Raw genomic sequence first — 19,974 nt, 5'->3', positions numbered from 1 at the left:
CACAAGCCTGGATCACTATGCCCAGGTTGTTTTGTTTTGTTGCCCCCTTCCCTCCCACCCCAGACTACCTTGTTTTATTTATCTAAATCTGTCAGATTTCAGAGGTCTATAATGTTGTAAAAAGGAGAATCAAAGGGGGAAGCCCTTATTTGGAAACCACTTGAGCAGCTTGCTTCTAGAGGCTGTAATTCCTTAAAATCCTAGGTGGAGTCCAAGCTCAGAGTCATCCCTTTGGGTCTGTGGGCTGTTTGCATTTGCTTCCTTTTATTTTTCTGTGATTTTTTGGATATATTTTTTAACTATTCTGTGCTATTTACTTTTAAATTTTTTCTTCAGCAAAATTAACAATTTCAAATTTTAAACTAACAAAAACGGATTGTTCTTATTCAATAAAGTAAGCTGTTTGCCTGAGTGATATGCTCTTGTCATTTTTCACAATTTTGGAAAATTGTATAAGACTTTACATTTGTGATTATAAAACAGAATAAGTTTTTTTGTTTTGTTTTGTTTTTTTGAGACAGGGTTTCTCTGTGTAGCTTTGGAGCCTGTCCTGACACTTGCTGTGGAGACCAGGCTGGCCTCAAACTCACAGAGATCTGCCTGCCTCTGCCTCCCAGGCTGGGCCAGAATAAGTTTTTTTAAGAAAGTCAAAATAATAAGAAATAAAGTGATAGGAAAACATTGGAATGACAGTTAATTCTTCTTCTAAAGTGTCATATAAACTTGCTGCAATGACTAAGAAAGGAGTTGTAAAGTTAGAATATCCTAGATGTAGTTTGAATAAACAGTGCATTCTAATGCATTGCAAGCAATTCCTGGCCCCTCATTGCAATAGTCTTCATTTTTGATTCAGATTGATATATTTCAGTAGAACTAAATTTGCTTATTGATAAATGCTAATTGATTGTATAGATACATTTTTGGTGTTAAGTTCATGCTGAATAGTGGGGTACAAATAAAGAAATAGTTCTTACTATTAAGAACCTCATAATCATTCAATCATTATTTTTAAAATTACCATCACAGGGCTGAAGAAATGTCTCAGGGGTTAAGAGCACTGGATGTTCTTTCAAGGGTCCCAAGTTCACTCCCTAACAGCCACATGGCAGCTCACAATATAACAGGACCTGATACCCTTTTCTGGTTAGCAGATAACATGCAGACAAGCACATATATATAAATAAATAAAGATTGTAAAATATCATCACAATTTGCATACTTGCATATATTTTGCTAAACAGCCTGTTTTCTGTAATAACTAAGCTTTTTACTGTATTATTCATTGGAGATAAAAGTAATGGGTAGTGTCTTCTCCTAAGAGTTACCTATCTTTGATGTGCATGGAGCTCACGTTCAATCCAGGGTGACTCAGGACAGTGATATTTAAGTGTGTACAAACCTAGGGTCAACATTAGTGTCTCTGTGGCTTTTTGCAAATGGTGTAGTATCATATGTAGAGCAACATTTCAAATATCTTTAAAGTACCAAAGGTCACTCTTGCACATATCAGATACATAGTGAAATGCATACACAGGCAAACACGTGCGCGCGCACACACACACACACACACACACACACATATACATGCACGCGCGCACACACACACACACGCACACACACACACATTCGATCTACAAAATTTGTGCTCAATAAATACATTTTTATGTTTTCAAATTTTAAATCTGAGTTAAACATAATTACTCATTCTTATTTTAGTTTTGTTCTTTATGACGAGACAGCACATATTTGTGAGGCAATCCATTCTTAGGATTGGAAATTGAGCCTTGAATGTTGACTGGGTATTCTGATTACAAAGCAGTCTATCTGGCAATGGAGGTCATGTTGCATAAAGGGTTATTGCAAACCATTCTTTAAAAATAGCAAATAAAATCAACTTGTAAATAAAAAGCAAAGGCCTGGAAATTATAGGTGTACCGCTAAATGCCTAAAGATATAGCCAGAGTAAAGGCAGTAAATTGGAAAGTTTTCCAGTTGATCAAACTCTTTATTCACCTAGAATAATGAATTGGTAATGAAAAAACGAGCTGTCTTTGAAGATAAAAGTGAATAAGCAATTTCTTTGATAGGATATTAAATCCCTGAAAAGATCAGGTGAAAATACATCATTTCAATGTAATATTTAATCAGATAAAGTTGAAAATTTTTATTATTCTTTCCTCCCAGGGCCTGTTATCTTGTGGAGCCTGGGCTTGCTTTGATGAGTTTAACAGAATTGATTTGGAAGTACTTTCTGTGGTGGCTCAACAAATCCTTACTATCCAAAGAGGTAATGAGCTAGCCTGCTGTATGAAGGCAGACCGAAATACAGGGGTGGTGGGTGGCACAAGTTGCTTGTGTCTGTGACTGCTAAGTCATTGAACTTGTGATTGCCCACAGGTATTAATGCAGGTACGGAACTACTAGTGTTTGAAGGAACAGAACTAAAACTTGACCCCACGTGTGCTGTCTTTATAACAATGAACCCTGGGTATGCTGGGCGTTCAGAGCTGCCAGACAATCTGAAGGTATGAAGGCTGTAATTATGACATCTGTTTCTTTTTCACAATTTATGAATGTGAAAAAGAGAATATGTGATTCTAGAATTGTCTTTTTTTTTTTAATCTGCTTTTAGGAATACTATTTTGGGAAATTATTCAGGAAGATGATCTCTAAAACTTTAGATATGTTTACAAAATAAATGTGAATAGGTACAACTCCAAAATTTTATAGTTTTAAAATAGCATTGATTATAGCAAGTGAAAAAAGACAGAAAAATATGTGATAACTCTTATTTTATCTTTGAAGGTTGATGTGCATATTTATTTATTTATTTATTTTTATTTGGTTTTTCGAGAGAGGGTTGCTCTGTGTAGCCTTGGAGCCAATCCTGGCACTCGCTCTGGAGACCAGGGTGGCCTCGAACTCACAGTGATTCACCTGCCTCTGCCTTCTGAGTGCTAGGATTAAAGGCGCGTGCCACCAATGCCTGGCTGATGTGCATTTGTAAAGTGTTTTTAAATCCAACAGTTGTGTATAGGTGGTGGGTTTTTTGAAGTTAATTTAAATTCATGTTGAACATTTTCCCATCTTTATAAACATGAAAGACTGTAAGTTTACTGAGTTGTCATGCTGCAGACATTTGGGTTGCTTTCAGTTCCTGCCTTATAAAAAAGACCACCATAGGCTACTCTTGCTTAATACTCCTATTGGAAGACACCCCTTAGTTGGTTCACCTTTAACCCAGTGAGAAACAGTTGGCATACCATGTAGATTCTTAGTTCTTATTAATATATAGCACTTGTTTTGTTTATTTATTTATAAGGGACAAAACATTGTCCTAGTTGAATAGAGCAAAACTTTCACTTTAAAAAAGTAACTTCAATTATTATCTTGTTTTCTCCACATATATGTTCTCCTTTTTATGTACTTCCAGGTGAATTGCATGTTTATGGATTGTGCATAAGAAACAATGTGTGTTGGGAAATACATTATATAATTAATTGTATTAATTACATTAATAATTGTAGAACTCAAAACCAAGTTTTCCAACTAAATCCTAAATGCTTTCCACTGGTTACTGTGTGCAGCAACGGCTCCCCAAATAATTCCAATTGCCACCAAATACTTTTGTATTTCTATTTTATGCTCTTTATGTGCTAGATCAGATGGTTTAGCGCTTTGCCTTAGTGAAGGAAGGAATGGTTTAAAAACAAGGAGTCAGGGCTGGAGAGATTGTTCAGTGGGTAAAGGCACTTGCCTCCAAGTCCAAGAACCTGAAAGTAGGACCTGCATGTAGAAGAGAGAACAGAGCCCTCAAGCTAAACTCTGACCTCCATGTGCAGGTTATTAGCATGTGTACCTTCTCCAATCAGCAAATACAGCAAATCTTGGAGGAGGGAAGCAGTGAACCCTTTATCTAAGAAGCTCTTTGTGACTTCTCTTTGAACTTCTGTTCTGGGAAGCTCTCTCTCCAGCTTCTCTGTTCCACAGTCACTTGTGTTGTTCTTTTATTGAGTGGTATGTAGTGGTCTAGATTGAAAGTCACTTGCTCAAGGTATATTTTTACATTATGTATGTGTGCAAGAAAGCACTAATATTAGTGAACTAATATTCTAAAACATAAATTTTACATTTATCACTTGAAATCTATTTAATTTTATGTTTTCTTACCATTGCATGACATTTAGTTGTTCTATAGTATTTAAAATTATCAGTATAAATGGTCTTTATAATTTGCAAAATTACTGATATTTGCTAGTCATCATCCATGACTTTCCAGTGTTCTTTGCATTATTGTGTTTGCAGAAGGGCTGGTCGGGTTTGCATGGACTCAAAATTAAGATCCAGGGAATCTCTGACTGTCTCAGAATATCTCCTTTACTTAATACAGTCCTGTTATTGGGGCAACTGAACACCTCCAGGTTATGAGTTAACAGGAGTCTTAGAGAGCCTGACTGAAATCCAGGTGCCAACAGCAGATCTTTGTCATCAGCCTGGGTGAGAGGCCCGATTTGCTTGCATCCTGGCCATCTGATGTTCTTTTTTACCCTTAATGTGTTACTTTCCATAAAGAGCATAGAAAAAACAATTCTGGACATTTATAAAGAGCAGTTTATCTAAAAGTAATGGTATGTTTATTGCATATGTCTTAATGGAATACCAAATTTAATTACTTTATATGATTTGAATAGTGTGATTAATATATATTAAATAACAAACATTATTAGTAAGTATGAAATTACTGTAGAAAAGCAATAAAAACCATAGCACTTTGTTAAACAAGAGCAGGATTGCCTTTGGATACCCTCTGAAAGGCCTCTTTTATGTACCCTAGGCTCTCTTTCGGACAGTGGCAATGATGGTCCCTGACTATGCCATGATTGCTGAGATTGTCCTGTACTCCTGTGGCTTTGTCACTGCTCGGCCACTATCTATAAAAATTGTGGCTACATACCGCTTGTGCTCAGAGCAATTGTCCTCTCAACACCACTACGACTACGGGATGAGAGCTGTGAAATCCGTGCTCACAGCTGCTGGCAATCTGAAGGTAGAGCCAAGTGCTTCTGACTCGCTACATTGCTATTCCTAAATCTCAGCACCAAGTGTCTTCACAAGAGTTCCAGTGTCTGGTTGGATTCACCAAGTAGCTGAAAAAAAATACTTAAATGACAATGAAAAATAGAATTTTATAATATTTTATAAAACTGTACACAGGAGCCGGGCATTGGTGGCGCACGCCTTTAATCCCAGTACTCGGGAGGCAGAGGCAGGTGGATCTCTGTGAGTTTGAGACCAGCCTGGTCTACGAGAGCTAGTTCCAGGACAGCCTCCAAAAGCCACAGAGAAACCCTGTCTCAGAAAAAAACAAACAAACAAACAAACAAACAAAACTGTACACAGGTAATTCTTAATGTTTCGGTTTAAATGTATGGAGGTACTAATAGCCAAAGAATACAGTCACTTACTGTCAAGAATGTTTTGAAGGTTTTCTATTTATTTAATACTGTATCACTCGTTAGGGAATAATGTATAAGTTAATAAATATATATAAAGCCCTAAGGATTGTCACTTATGTAATTGCCAATTATAATCACTTGTGGGATAGTGGTAATAGCAATAAAATGTTTGCATCTTAAAATCATAAGTAAATACATGAAAACAACAGATAATTCAGGACATGGCTGGCTTCTCTCTGGAAGTAGAACCATGAAATAGAGCTACAGACCAGTTCTTTCTGAAGGCAAGACAAGTTATTGTTAAGAGCAAACCCCCAAAATGTGACCTTGGAGTTTACAAAATGTTTACGTTCACAAATTGGAGAAGATACAAATTTTAAAATATATCCCGCATGATTAACAACAATGGTTTGCATTTTTATCCTCTATCATAATGCTATCAAGAACTCTGATATACGGTGGCTATATTCTACTTCATATTAGCCTAACATAACTTCAAGCCATTGTTTTGTTTTTGCAATAAACAAAAGTGCCTAGAAGCAACAATTTGTACTACCCTGGCTTGTCAGGATTACTTCGTGGCCAGATAATAGGAGCTATAATACATTGTCCTAGTGTATGTTGGTGCTGGAATCTTGACTGGAATTGAACTATAAAAAGTTAGGCTGCAAATGAATCTTGAAAATTAATCCTATCACTCTTTGTCACAAGCTAATTTAGAATTGTCAAATGGTTTGGCTTGAATATTTTTGAGTTTGTTTTTGTTAAGAGACAACTTAAAACATTTGCTTCAAAATAATAGCCTCTCAAGTAACAAAATGGAATCTGATACTTCAAAATTCATTTTTGTTACATTGATCAAAACCAAAGTCCAGATGAGCACAGCTAACTTTGACCTCTGGGGGGTCTGGAGGGCAGGAGGCTGATACTGACAGCCAGGCACCTACAGCTTGTGCTGCTCCCTCTCCCTCTCCCTCTCCCTCTCCCTCTCCCTCTCCCTCTCCCTCCCCCTCTCCCCCTCCCCCCCCCTCCCACCCCTCCCCCCCTCCCCTCCCTCCCCTCCCCCTCTCTCTCTCTCCTGGCCCTCTCTCTCCCTGGCTCCTCTCTCTCTCTCTCTCCTCTCTCTCTCTCTCTCTCTCTCTCTCTCTCTCTCTCCCTGTCTCCCTCTGTCTCTCTCTCTCTCTCTCTCTCTCTCTCTCTCTCTCTCTCTCTGTGTGTGTTTTATTAGCATTTCTTTGAAAAAAAAGAGATAATTCTAAGAAAGAAAAAATGTAACCGTAGGGGACTTTTGAATTAGACTCTGAGTAAGGATTAAGTTTAGGAGAAATAATTCTAAGACTTGACCTTTGGGGCATAAGCAACAAGTTCAGGCCCCATCAGATTTTTAGTCAATGTTGGGCTTGCAGCAGACTCTTTAGAGTTTATGTTTTCTTAGGTACGCTCTGCCTGACTAGATTAGCAGCCTTCTCTACCTTCTCCACCAAGCCTGATAACTACATGGCATGTGAACAGGCAGCCCATAGTTAGCCAGCAGGCACCACAGTGCCCTGATCATCCACTCCATTCACAGTATTCCTCATCCTGACTTTCACAAAACTAGCCCATTGTGGGGGTGGGTCTTGAATGAGCAAATACTACCCAAAAGCAGGCCATGACAATTATCAATGTATTAAATTCCTGGTCACTGATCCTATATCAACATATCCATGAAAATGCAGTCAGTTCTGCCTGTGGTCATGTTATAGGGGAGTCAAGGAGCATAAGCATCACTTTCTGTAATGAAAACATGAGCAACGTTTTGCTTAGATTGTTCATAGTTGCTATGCATTTGTGTGTGTATAGACACAAAGAAGTGTCTGCGACAGAAATCCTAAGTATTGTATTATCTTTTAGCTGAAATATCCGAATGAAAATGAAGAAATTTTGCTACTGAGATCTATTATTGATGTAAATCTGCCGAAGTTTTTATCCCATGATTTGCCACTCTTTGAGGTAAGATCATTTCTTATTCCTATGTGCCAGCGCTCTTACAATAGTGTGGTGAGCACCATGTCTGCAGACTTCTCTGCAGGGACTTCAGCTGTGAAAAGCAGGGGTGTGGTCAGAGGAAAATGGACCAGCCCTGCTTTTATGTGGAGTGTTTAGCTGGGGTTGTTGCTTTTGATACATTTAGCAACTTAATATTTTTATGCTTTTTTTAACTGCACAATGATAAGGAACATACAAATGTATAAAATATTTGCTATAAATTCCATGAGAATGTAGTCTGTATGTTGAAAATTAGTTTGGCTAGCATACCACTGAATCCTTAGCACTTGCTAAAATAAGAAATAAATTTCCTTAAAGGAATACAATGACCTTTATGAAATTGTTTAGTCAGGATAATCTTACATAAGAACCAAGTTTGAAAATCTTGTTATATTTTAAGATTAGATTATTAATAACTGGGAGGAAGAAGAATTAGAATAACGGTTTCTATAATCAATCTCCTATCACTCTATTTGTCTGCTATAAGAATTCATAGGCACATTGGCTCCTTCTAAATGGTAGTTTTGTGGTTTTGAACCATCACAGTTGCTAGCTTCCAGCATGTAAAGACTGAAGATACTATGGGAGGAAAATAAGAGAAGCTTCCATGAGTTTTTCCTATAGCAACTGTGTTTCATCACTTTGAAAGGAGCTCTTCTTTGTATTTAGACTTGAAGTGCACATATCTTAATGGAACAAACCAACAGGGGGAAATTTCAAATGTTCCCCCTAAGGTTTCCTGCCCAACTTGTTGGTGCTGGAACACAGGACAGATTTGGGGAACAAAGGCTGTCTTTTCTTCCGGAACGTGGGAGTGTGTCCTGGAGTGTGTACACATGGGGCGGTGCTTCTGTGAAACAAATGTTTAGAAAGCACTTTCTCAAGTGGAGAGTGCTTGACATTTCCAGTCAGGACAATTTCATGTGTAAGAAAGCCTCATGTACTACAGGACACCCTCCCACATACACATTCACCCATGTCTGCAGACCTCTCTCCCAGTGGCAAGCAGGGGGGATGGGTATATCTAGTCTTTATCTATGGAGGAAGTCTGGATAACAAATGTTTCCCAGTTGTCTGTTTCTTTCAGGGGTATGTTTAAAGTACTTGAACACTGATATGAAGGGTATCTTTATTTAGAAACCATTGCGTTTCACTATCATTTATATCATTTACCATGGCAGAAAGAGAGAGAGAGAGAGGGAGAGAGAGAGAGAGAGAGAGAGAGAGAGAGAGAGAGAGAGAGAGAGAGAGAGAAACTGGGGATCAAACAATCAAATCAGGTTCTCACTTACATTAAGCACATACCTACACTGAAGTATGTTCCCAGCCTTGGCCACATGGCAAATTGCAGGCCAATCTAATAACACAAGCAAAACTTCCCACCTATATTTCATGTTCCAAATGGCAAATGGGGGCAAGTGGTATCATTATCCCCCATTTTATGGTGATGCAATTGCAACAGAAAGATGACAACTTGTATCTGTGGCATGTGCATGGGGGCAGGGATTCTATCCAGCCAGGCTGCACTGTTAATCAGTCTCTCCATTGCTGGTTTTTCTCCTTTTCCCCAAGGGAACTTACTGGATTGGATGAGGAAGTGATTAAGTTAGTAACTCAAATTTTAAGTATAACTCAAGCATATCTATTTCACATTAGATACCCTCTGAAATTTCACTTTTACTTCAGATTAAGAAAAACAATCATTTCTCACATAAGCTGGAGTGAAGCTTATAAAATAGGCTCACCAGTTTCTCAAGGTTGTTCCTTAGACCTTGTAATCAGCTTAATGTATTCATAAGCACTATATGCAGAATTGCCATTCTTGCCAAATTCACATTATATGATTGTGTTAGCTTCCTAAGGTTGCTAAGGTGAGGTCCTGCAAACTTGCAGCACAACACAAATACTCTCTTCCAGTTCTGAAGCAAGAAGTGTGAACTGAGAGTTCTGGAGGCCAAAAGGCATTGTCTTAGTCACTGTTCTATTGCTGTGAAGAGACACCTTGACCACAAAACCCCTTATAAAGGAAACCATTTAACTGAGGCTAGCTTACAGTGCTGAGGTTTAGTTCACGGTTATCATGACAGGAAGCATGGTGATACATAAGTGGACATGGTGCTAGAGACGTAGCTGAGATTTCTACATCTAGATCTTCAGGTAGCAGTAAGAGAGAGAGTCACACTGGGCCTGATTTGAACACTTGAAACCTCAAAGTCTACCCAAAGACTTCCTCCAACAAGGACACAACTCTCTAATGTTACCACTCCTTATGAGCCTATGGGGCCCATTTTCATCCAACCATCATAGGCATTTTTAGGGAATTCTTTCCAGTTTCTTCCTAGCTCCTGGTAGCTCCCTGCAACCCTGGCTGTTCCTTGCTTTGTGGCTGCTGTATGCTAATCTCAATGAATCCATCGTCACATGGCCTTCTTCACAGTGCCCAAATATCTGAGCATCCTCGCCTCTCAGACAGATAAGATCATCCTTACCTAGTGTGGTATCTTAACTTTCTACACGTGGAAACCCCAGTTTCCATGTAAGTCTTGATCTGAGGTCCAGGGTGACCCAAAAACACAACCCATATAATACATGTATGTACTAAAATTACTCCTAAACTGGTTCTTGTATATGTAAATGGCCTGGGTCATAGCTAATTGTTCAAGAACCAGTTCTACATAAGACACCATCTTTACTGATGAGCCTTTGGTTTGTGTCTCTGAGTATCTGTTGCTTATGTGTAAGTGGGTCAATTCATGGGCTCCTAATTCTCTTCTGGTACTGTATTTGTTGCTTTTCACCAATACAGCAGTTTGTAAGTTAAATAACCCTATCATGTCAGACTTCCAATTTTTAAATTAGTTTGCAAAACTTCAGTCTATACATTTTCTACCAGAAAACAAAGATTCAAACTGTTAAAACAGTTCTATTCCCATATACATCAAATGCAAATTTATGCATTGACTAATATAAAACCATTTGCTCATGTCTCTTGGATATTAATATATGCAATGTAAAATTCCCACTTGTTACCAGGGAATTACTTCAGATTTGTTTCCTGGGGTGAAATTACCAAAGCCAGACTACAATGATCTGCTGGCAGCCATCAAGGACAACTGTGCCGCCATGAATTTGCAGATGACCAAATTCTTCTCTGAGAAGATCCTGCAGATCTATGAGATGATGATCGTGCGCCATGGCTTCATGATTGTTGGGGAACCATTCGGAGGGAAGACCAGCGCTTATCGTGTTCTAGCTGGAGCATTAGGTGACATCTGTGAAAAGGTACCCGTGTCGTTAATGCAATAACTTGTTGATAATTAGCTTTGTGCAAAGAGTGGATAAGGGCTGTTTTAAAACATTCTTTCCATGGGGCAGTGTGAAATCAAAAGGAGAAAATGAGTTAGAGATGATAAAATGAGAAGGGCAAAATACCGGGCGCGGGGGCGCACGCCTGTAGTCCTAGCTACTTGGGAGGCTGAGACAGGAGGATCGCTGGAGTCCAGGAGTTCTGGGATGTAGTGTACTATGCCGATCGGGTGTCTGCACTAAGTTTGGCATCAATATGGTGACCTCCCAGGAGCAGGGGACCACCAGGTTGCCTAAGGAAGGGTGAGCCAGCCCAGGTCGGAAATGGAGAAGGGCAAAATGAAGCCAGCAGTGAATCCAACACATGAAGAGTATGCCATAAATTTGCCTTTGAGTCTTCTCTTTGGTTAAAGGCAGTGCATTTTTTGTTGTTTTTGTAAAAATATGAAAATACAGAAGAAATTTAGGGTTTTCTTTGAATTATTTTAGGAGAGTATTTTTATTTTTCTGGGATATTATAATGTGAGCTTCCCTTGTGAGATGCCAGCGATAATTAGTTTTAAGGCATATGTGTGCGTAAGTGCGTGTATGCAGTTTTCATACCTACATACATGACTACTACTCAAATTTTTTCAAGTTGTATTTTATAATTTATTTACATGTGTGTGGGTACCCTTAGAGGTGAAAAGAGGACAGCTGATTTCCTGGAGTCAGATTTACAGGTACTGTGAGCCATTAGACATGGGTACTGGGCACCAAACACGACTTCTGCAGGAATAACAAGTACTCTTAACTACTGAGCCATGTCTACAGCCCCCAATTATTTAGAATTCTTACACATGTCACACTGTGACCCGCTTTGTATACTAAATGGGACTCTGAACCTCTGCAACAGATACTGTCTTGTCCTTCCATTCTCTGGTATTCTGGGGAGCTTCTATCTCATATTTCAGTGTGTGGAGCCTAGCTGGGGTTTCTGATCACTACTTCCTCTGTGGGGTCTCTATTTCGATGAATGTGAAAATATTTACCTGCCTTGTTATCTTGGATTCAGATTGTCTCATTTCACTATCACACTCTCTGTGTCCTCCCTGGGTGCCTGCTTGCCTATAGCTTCTGCTGTATTCTTAGTATCATGGTGAGTTACCTTTTAAAATGACAGTGTGACTCCTCATTTCTATAGGGTGATGGCCTTTATATTTAAATTTGTCATTTACAATTTTTATACAACATATCTTGATCGTGTTTTCCCCTCTCCCAACTCCTCGCAACTCCTCCCTAGTTCCCTACCTACCCAACTCTGTTCTTTCTTTCTATCTCTCTCAAAAAAAAAAAAAAACAAATGAAAATCAAAGCAAACAAGAAAAATGTAATACAAAAAAAATGCCAAAAGAAAGCAAAATGAAACAACAACATGGAGTTTATTTTGTGTTGGCCAGCTACTCCTGGGCAAGGATATTGCTTGTAGAGTGTGAGCCACATACCCAGTGACAGCCAGCCTTTGTAAGGCACATACTTTCCTTTTGCCATTAGGTATCAGATAACATAGCTTCTAGTTGGGGTGGGAGCCCCATCCACTTCTATTTTCTAAGGAAATTTAAGGTGATTTACACTTAGTGTCATAGCTGACACCCTGCTTCTTTCTCACGACATTTCTTCCTTTTCTTTTTAACTCCCTAGCCTGCCTTTGTATCTTCCCTTTCCTGTGTTTGACTTGTGTTTTACTCATGCTACTGTTTCATTGTTATGCCATCTAATTGGTTTTGCCACACACAAAGAATCAAGACACCACATGGCTGAAAGAGTAGCAGGAGTGACAGGATGAGCCTTTTTCTGGTCTCCTGTGAAGTTTGAATGGTTCACTTGTTCCCTGGAAATTCTAAGAGTGACATTACTGTTTCTTTAGCCACTGTACTCAGCCTACAGCTGGAAAAATAAAGCTTGTCTTTAGGGGCAGCAACGTCATCCTGATTGATTAAGAGTCGAGTTTCCCTATACTTCTCCATTGAGGAAGTATCTCTGCAAAGCTCTTCCTGGTACAGGGACGAGAGCAAAGACCTTGAACTGGGCTTCGTCTTGTTATTTAAGTGATTACACATCTGCTCTTGGATTTTAGTTTGTGTCTGTCCATAGCTCAAGCAGTATTGGAAAGAATTGGACTGCTATGGTGTTGTATATAATATAAATGACTAAAAGTAGGTTCAGTACAGGGTTTTTTTTAAGGAAGTTAAATTATTCTACACAATGCTGTAATAATGGACACATGAGTAAAACCCACAAAGTTAAACACTAAGTCAGCCCTCAATAACGTATATGTTGGATGTATACACATGTAATATATGTATATGCATGTAAATATATGTTAATAATAGTGCATGTCCAGACACTCATCAGTGAAGCCCTGTGCCATACGAGTGCATGATGGTAATATCGTCAGTGAGGCAGAAGCAGAGGCAGAGGGAGAATTTCTGAAGCTCTGCACTTTCTATTCGATTTTCTGTAAATTTGAGACTGCTCTGAAAATTAATTCTGTTAATTTAAAAACAAGGCTTATATGTCCCAAGGGTGTCTTAAAATCATGCCATGGAGCCAGGGTTCTGGCCAAAATGGACAATTTACTAATATTAAGTTTTTGACTCCATGGGAAGTCTCCATCATTACATCTCTTTATTTTCTCTCAGAGAGCCTTTTGTAGCAAGGGTCAGCAGATTACAGCCACAGGCCAAAGCTAGCCAAAGTCTATGCTTGAGATGCCACTGAACTCAGAATGGTGCTCATAGGTTTTGCAATTTTTTTAAAACTGAAAATAGAACAAGAACCCTCTCCCCAAAGCCTACATTGTTTACTGTGTGGGCCTTTACCAAAAACAGTTGTCAATTCTTTTTCTGTCACTTCAGATTTATAAGAATGAACATCATTTACTAATGTACCCCTCTGTATTTTGTCACCCTCAAATACTGTTAGAAACAGTCTTCAGAGTTTGGCTTTCCAGTTGTTCATTGGCATTACGGAGAAAACAGAAATGGTTCTTCTCACACAGTGGCCTTGCGCTTTGGAACCTTGTTAAATTCATTCTTTCCTTCTGGCAGCTTCTGTGTAGGCTCCTTTTACATACACTAATCGTGTGTTCTATAAGGAAAGACAGTATCTTTAGTGTAAATGATGTTGGTTTTTTGTTTTTTTCTTTTCTATCAAGGGACTAATGGAAGAAAATAAGGTTCAAATAACCGTCTTAAATCCCAAGTCTGTCACCATGGGCCAGCTGTATGGACAATTTGACTTAGTGTCGCACGAGTGGTCTGACGGGGTCCTTGCTGTCAGCTTTAGAGCATTCGCAGCTTCCTCGGTAAGAGCCCACCTTCTCACATGCAGATTTTTAGAAGATTGTGGTGTGTCTTGTGACCACTGATTTTTTTTCCAGTTATTTCAAGCAGACATTTCTATTTATATCTTAAGATATTTATTGAAAACATGTTACTGGATGCTCTGGTATTTCTGTGAGGAACAATGATAGCACATGCAAGAACAGCAGAGACTGTGTTCCTGGGCACCTCTAACCTGAAAGTGTGCCCATCAGATCTCGTGGGAGACAGGAAAGTAGATGGTCTGAGTGATATGGCCCTCAGCCTCTTCAGTGATATCATTTCTTTCTGTACTCTGGGCGCCTGCCATTTTCATACCCACTTGTTAGACACACCTCAGTGCTTAGGTGTTGGTGGCACACACATTTAATCGAGTACTCAGGAGGCAGATGCAGGAGGATCTCTGTGAGCTCAAGGCAGCCCGGTCTACAAAGTGAGCTCCTGGAAGGTTGAGGATCACTCTCCTCTATCATTATGAGACAGTTTAGCCTAGGACTGAGGTAAGGAAGTGTGTGTGTGGGGGGGGGTGTCTGTGTATTCATTTCATAGAAGGAAGAAAAATTAGCATAGCACATAGAAGTCGTGAATGTTATGGAAAACTTTTAGTAGACTTCACAATAAGAGCGAGCTGTAAAACACTAAGAACAAGTTTATTTGACTGAACTTACTGTTTTCCCTGTCAGTAGTATTTTCCATTTCAATATTTGTAAGCATTAATACATTACATGTATTTAGCCTCAAAAATATTGAAAAGATTTAATCAAGGTAAGATGTTTTAGTTTTGTCTTGTCCGTGACATGTGTAAGCTTCTTCATCTATGCTCGTGCATGTGTGTGTGTGTGTGTGTGTGTGTGTGTGTGTGTGTGTGTGTGTGTGTGTGTGTGCATGCAGCCCACACATGTGTTTATGCTTTATTTAAAGGGTACTTTTATGTTTTCATGGTAAATTAACTTACGATTTTAAATTTTGAGGTAATAGGGTTGATCCATTATCCACTCTGTGCATGTTTAGACTCCAGACAGGAAGTGGCTAATTTTTGATGGCCCGGTTGATGCGGTGTGGATTGAGAACATGAACACTGTGCTGGATGATAACAAGAAGCTCTGTCTGATGAGTGGGGAGATTATTCAGATGTCACCACAGATGAACCTGATTTTTGAACCAATGGATCTAGAAGTCGCTTCTCCCGCCACCGTAAGTTCTCAACCTTGGCATCTGCCTATGAGTCACACAGTTTTTATAAACGTTCCTTTTTACTTGTTCTTCCTTTGAATTATATTGGTACATCCCATTGTGAGAGCGAACTGTGATCCTGAAAGAGCAGGCATATCTGCCCCCATACCTTGGCAGATTTAGTAATTCAGCTCGTTTTCTCTTATCTGGGATCATTTTGTAAAATCATATGCAAAAACTGAGATCATGTAATTGTATAAAATTAAGTCTTTGCCCCTAAGAGGTTTGTAAGAAACAGATGTCCCAAGTCATCTTAACGCCCAGCAGGAGCATTCTTAGAGATGCTAGATGAAGTCAGCCCATTGTGTCAGGTGCTGCATATGGCCAAACGAGACTAATGGTAACGCTAGCAAAGGAATTAGTGATCTTTGTTCTGGAGATACACAAAACAGAAAAGCATTCATGCCTGGGTGCCTGGGTTCAGGTGTATGGCATGTGTCCCCCAACCCCCAACTGGTGAGAAGGTATCCACCAGTCTATGATCACTCATCTCCTTGGGAAAATGTCCCTAAATCAACCTCAAGAGATGGCTGCACCTTAACTGTCATGTGAGCAGACTGATGTTGTGTAGGTAATGGAACTTCCTAAGCTATTTTGATGTTAAGCAATGCGTGCCTTTCCAGGTTTCCCGGTGTGGCATGATTTACATGGAGCCCCATATGCTAGGTTGGAGACCATTGATGATGTCTTGGCTAAACACCTTACCTCAGTCAATCAGTGTCATTCAGAAGGAGTTCATAGAAGGCTTATTTGACAGAATGGTCCCTGTTTCTGTTGAATTCATTAGAAGGCACACAAAGGTAAGGGAAACTGGGAATTTTAAGGTTTTAAAAAAAATGGAAAACTTTAGCTAACTATATTAATTTCAATGTAGTTTTTAAAGCTAATGGATAAAATGCTTTTCAGCAGGTTTGACTGGAACTTTTTTCCATTTGATCTTTCTTTCTTTCATTTCTTTGACACTAATCGTCGCTGGAGCCCAGGTTGGCTTGTAACAAGCAGTCTGACTGTCTCTGCCTCCCAAGTGCTATGATTACAGGCAAATGCCAACACTCATTGCTAAAACCTTAGCTCATACTAAAATAAAGAAGCTTGAATTCATACAATTATTCTCAAAAAACATACAAAGTGTAGCATCTTAGGATGTGAGACAGTGTTATTGGGGCAATTATTCTCTCTTAAAAACAAACAAACCTGAAAGGCTTGCCTAGCCCCAGGAATAACAAAATCAAAGATGGTAGCTCTTATTTCTGGTGGGCAGTTGTATATTATATTTCCATGTGTATGCATTGTATTTGTTTTGCCAAATTTTCTAAAACAATCATATCCTTGGTAGAAGAATAATAAAGGAAATTCAGGCAACTTGGCAAGCATAGTGAGAAAAGAGGTGAGTTTACTGTAACTATAGCTACGCATTGTAAACAGATATTTAAGTGGCGTTTATTTATTAGACACTGCACATAGATACATTGTCATTTCTGACTCTTTTCTGTAGTTTGATTTAAAGGTTAATGAAGGATAGAATCTATGCTGTTGATTAAGATAGATACATGCTAGGAATGTTTTTAACTTCAGAATTTGCTTGATAGGTTTTAGAAACAGTTTGTTGCATCAGCTGCTGAGATGGCTCAGTAGCTAAAAGCACCTGCCGTGCAAACTTGACAACCTGAGTTCTAGTCCTGGGAGTCACATAAAAGGAGCATGCATTACTGAAGTGTGACAGTCACTATAGGCAAGAAATGAACATGTGCCTCAGTTTCCCTTTATAACTGAGAATCACAAGAGTACCTTTCTGTAGGTTCTGTGCCTAACAAGATTAAACAGGTTCTATAAACATGAGCTGCTGGCATGCTAGTTTATAAACTCTTCCTTCTGGTTTTTCAGGAGCTCTCACCCACTTCAGACACAAACTTGGTCCGCTCCTTAATGAATCTCATTGACTGTTTTATGGATGACTTTACTGATGAAAACAAACAGAAAGATAGAAATGATCGAGAAAGTTTCTCTCTGCTTGAGGTAAGGTGGCTCATTGCTCTTGGTGTCTTGCCTTAGAAAAATACATCTCCTGCTTTCACCAAAGCCTCTTAAATAACCAGACTCATTTTGCTCTTGAAACTGGAGTAGGGAAGTTGTAGAAGCCTCCAAGGTAGGAAGAGGCAGCGCCCCAAATGCAGAGGACTGTTAGAAACTTCTGTGATGATAGATACACTGTTCCATGAAGTTTCAGTGGAGGTCCACTAAAATCCCAGCTCCTGACCAGCCTCAGACATAGTCTCTGTCACAAACCATCTTTTATTATTTTTGCACTTTGACTTTTATCCTTTTTGTATAAGAACAAGTTTATATTTTGGGGAGATGGAAATGTGAAAGCATATAAATATATTTGAGGTTGAGGGAAATAGAAAAATAGACAATCTATAAATAAATAACTAAATATTTAATTAATTATCCATTTATTTTTCAGTATTGGTGACTGAGCTCAGGACCTCATGCATGCTGGGCTAGTAATCTACCACTAAACTCTATCTTAAGACTGAAACATGGTAGTGGTTAAGAGCGCTTGCTGCTCTTGCAGGAGACAGGCAGCTCAAAAAAGCTACTTGCAGGAGCTACTGTCAACACCTGTGCTCATGTACACACATCCCACACAGGCATACACATTTACATGCAATTTAAAAATAATATAAAGCCTTAAAAAGTAGTTATGTTGGTATCAATAGACCTTGGATAGTTTCAAATAAAAATGTTAATACAGTGCTAATGGCAGTACTTCTGAGTTGGCCAATATGAAATTCTTACAGTTCATAATTTATGAAAACTAAGTTACCTTTTAACTTAGAGATAAGTATTTTCTTGAAATGGTTTTCACATAGACTAGATGTTAGGCAAATAGGATTAAAAGCAAAAGCTTTCTCAGTATGGCTGTGGTTGTTCTGTTTAGCATTTAAACAGAAACTTGACTGTTAAAGGAGGCAGACTCTTGCTGGATTCTTGTAGGATAACAAACCTAGCTCATACAATGCTGAGATAGTATTTCAAACAAAACAGTAGAAATTGGTTTTGTTTAAACCCAACACATCTGCATCAAAATTGAAATGGGAGCTTGTCTGGGTTCTTTGCTATCAAAGTTAACTCAAAGCTCCTGTGAAGACCAAGCTCTAGCATCTGATTAAAGCACATTATTTGCAGAATTAACCTTTGCAAGATTTGCCTTAGCTTAAAGGTATGCTTCGAATTGCCTTACTTTCAAGATTTTATAAGACATAAACTTGGGGGAAATGAATTTTTATAGAATCCTTAGATGACCTGTTAGTACCTGATAGGTAGCTCACGTATTTCCTCTCAGAGATGTCAATCTAGCTGATCTGATTTAAGCCACGAGAGTAGAGGCAAGCATCTCTTTAATTGCACTTTATCTTCTCATCTCTCCAATGCAGGGCATTTTTCTGTTTTCACTGATCTGGTCTGTCGGCGCTTCTTGTACAGCTGATGATCGTTTGAGATTCAGTAAGATTCTCAAAGAGCTAATGGAAGGTCCCATTTCAGACCTAACCCGAAATAAGTTTAAATTACAGAGTGGTACCGAACAAACATCCACTAAGACATTAACAGTGCCATTTCCTGACAAGGGAATAATTTATGATTATCAGTTTGTTCCAGAGGTGAGTTCAGAAGCAACATGTGAAACTTGCAGCCTGGCAGTTTCTGCTGAGATATAGCATGTCCCTCACTGTTCGCATGAACAGTGTGAAATAGAGGAAGGCGTGCCAGCTGTGCAGTCAGACACCTTGAGTTTTAGTTCTAGAGAAGTTCTTCCTGAACAGTCTTTGACAAGCTAGTTTTTTTGAATTTCATTTCCTCGGTGATTAAATGTCCTGATACCCAATAGGCCAGTTTTACCTATTAAAGACAAATATACATTGTGATACCCAGTCCAGCACCATGAAACATGCTATGCAAGGCCATCTCTTAGAGATCCATGTGTCTGTTAGTGCAGAGTCCTGCAGAAATGCAGGGACCTATGCCAGTTCCTGATGGACTAGACTATGAGACTTGAGTTCTGCCCATTGGTTTTGTTGTAACTTCCAGGAACATTGTACTCACAACAAACTTTAGGAGGAACAGACACTTTAAGCATATATAAACTTAGTAGAACTGGGATCATGCTGTGTTATCACTGGGCAGTTTCTAGCCCTTTTTTTTCTACTTAACAATGAGATTACTTTCCACGTCACTGGTGTTTCTTCAGCAGAATTATTTCCTGGAGCCTTCCTCAATTTAGCAGGGTACTGTTTTGAATCTTTAGTCTTTCACTTTGTGATACTGTTTTAGTGAAAATTATTATACAAGTCATGGTATGCATAGCTGAATATTTCCTTTAGATAAATTTTTAGGAGTTTCTAATTTTTATAGCCCTTGAGCTAGACTGCCAACCTCATCCTACAAGGAATTCTTGTTCTTCATTCTGCCCAACACATATTTGCTAATTTCTTTTTAAACTATTCATGACCCTGGGATTTCCAGAGACCAGGAAGATAGAGGCAGTGTGATGCTTCCTATGGAGGGAGCTGGGATGCAGAGCTCACAAG

At 39.0% G+C, this 19,974-nt stretch overlaps 1 protein-coding gene across 1 annotated transcript in view; it reads left to right on the top strand.

The window, feature by feature from the left end:
- The window catches only part of Dnah7 (dynein axonemal heavy chain 7), a 215,011-nt gene that overhangs the window by 83,340 nt on the left and 111,697 nt on the right, over window positions 1–19,974 (top strand). Inside the window, exons 26-35 of the mRNA XM_035438832.1 lie at window positions 2,185–2,287; window positions 2,398–2,525; window positions 4,835–5,047; window positions 7,350–7,448; window positions 10,518–10,766; window positions 13,987–14,136; window positions 15,164–15,346; window positions 16,009–16,185; window positions 17,270–17,401; window positions 18,823–19,047. Coding sequence (XP_035294723.1) covers window positions 2,185–2,287; window positions 2,398–2,525; window positions 4,835–5,047; window positions 7,350–7,448; window positions 10,518–10,766; window positions 13,987–14,136; window positions 15,164–15,346; window positions 16,009–16,185; window positions 17,270–17,401; window positions 18,823–19,047 — 1,659 coding nt within the window. The remainder of the gene's footprint in view (window positions 1–2,184; window positions 2,288–2,397; window positions 2,526–4,834; window positions 5,048–7,349; window positions 7,449–10,517; window positions 10,767–13,986; window positions 14,137–15,163; window positions 15,347–16,008; window positions 16,186–17,269; window positions 17,402–18,822; window positions 19,048–19,974) is intronic.

The sequence above is a fragment of the Cricetulus griseus genome, chromosome 2 (assembly GCF_003668045.3).
Source record: "Cricetulus griseus strain 17A/GY chromosome 2, alternate assembly CriGri-PICRH-1.0, whole genome shotgun sequence".
Classification (NCBI taxonomy): domain Eukaryota; kingdom Metazoa; phylum Chordata; class Mammalia; order Rodentia; family Cricetidae; genus Cricetulus; species Cricetulus griseus.
This window is presented reverse-complemented; position numbering and strand designations above follow the sequence as displayed.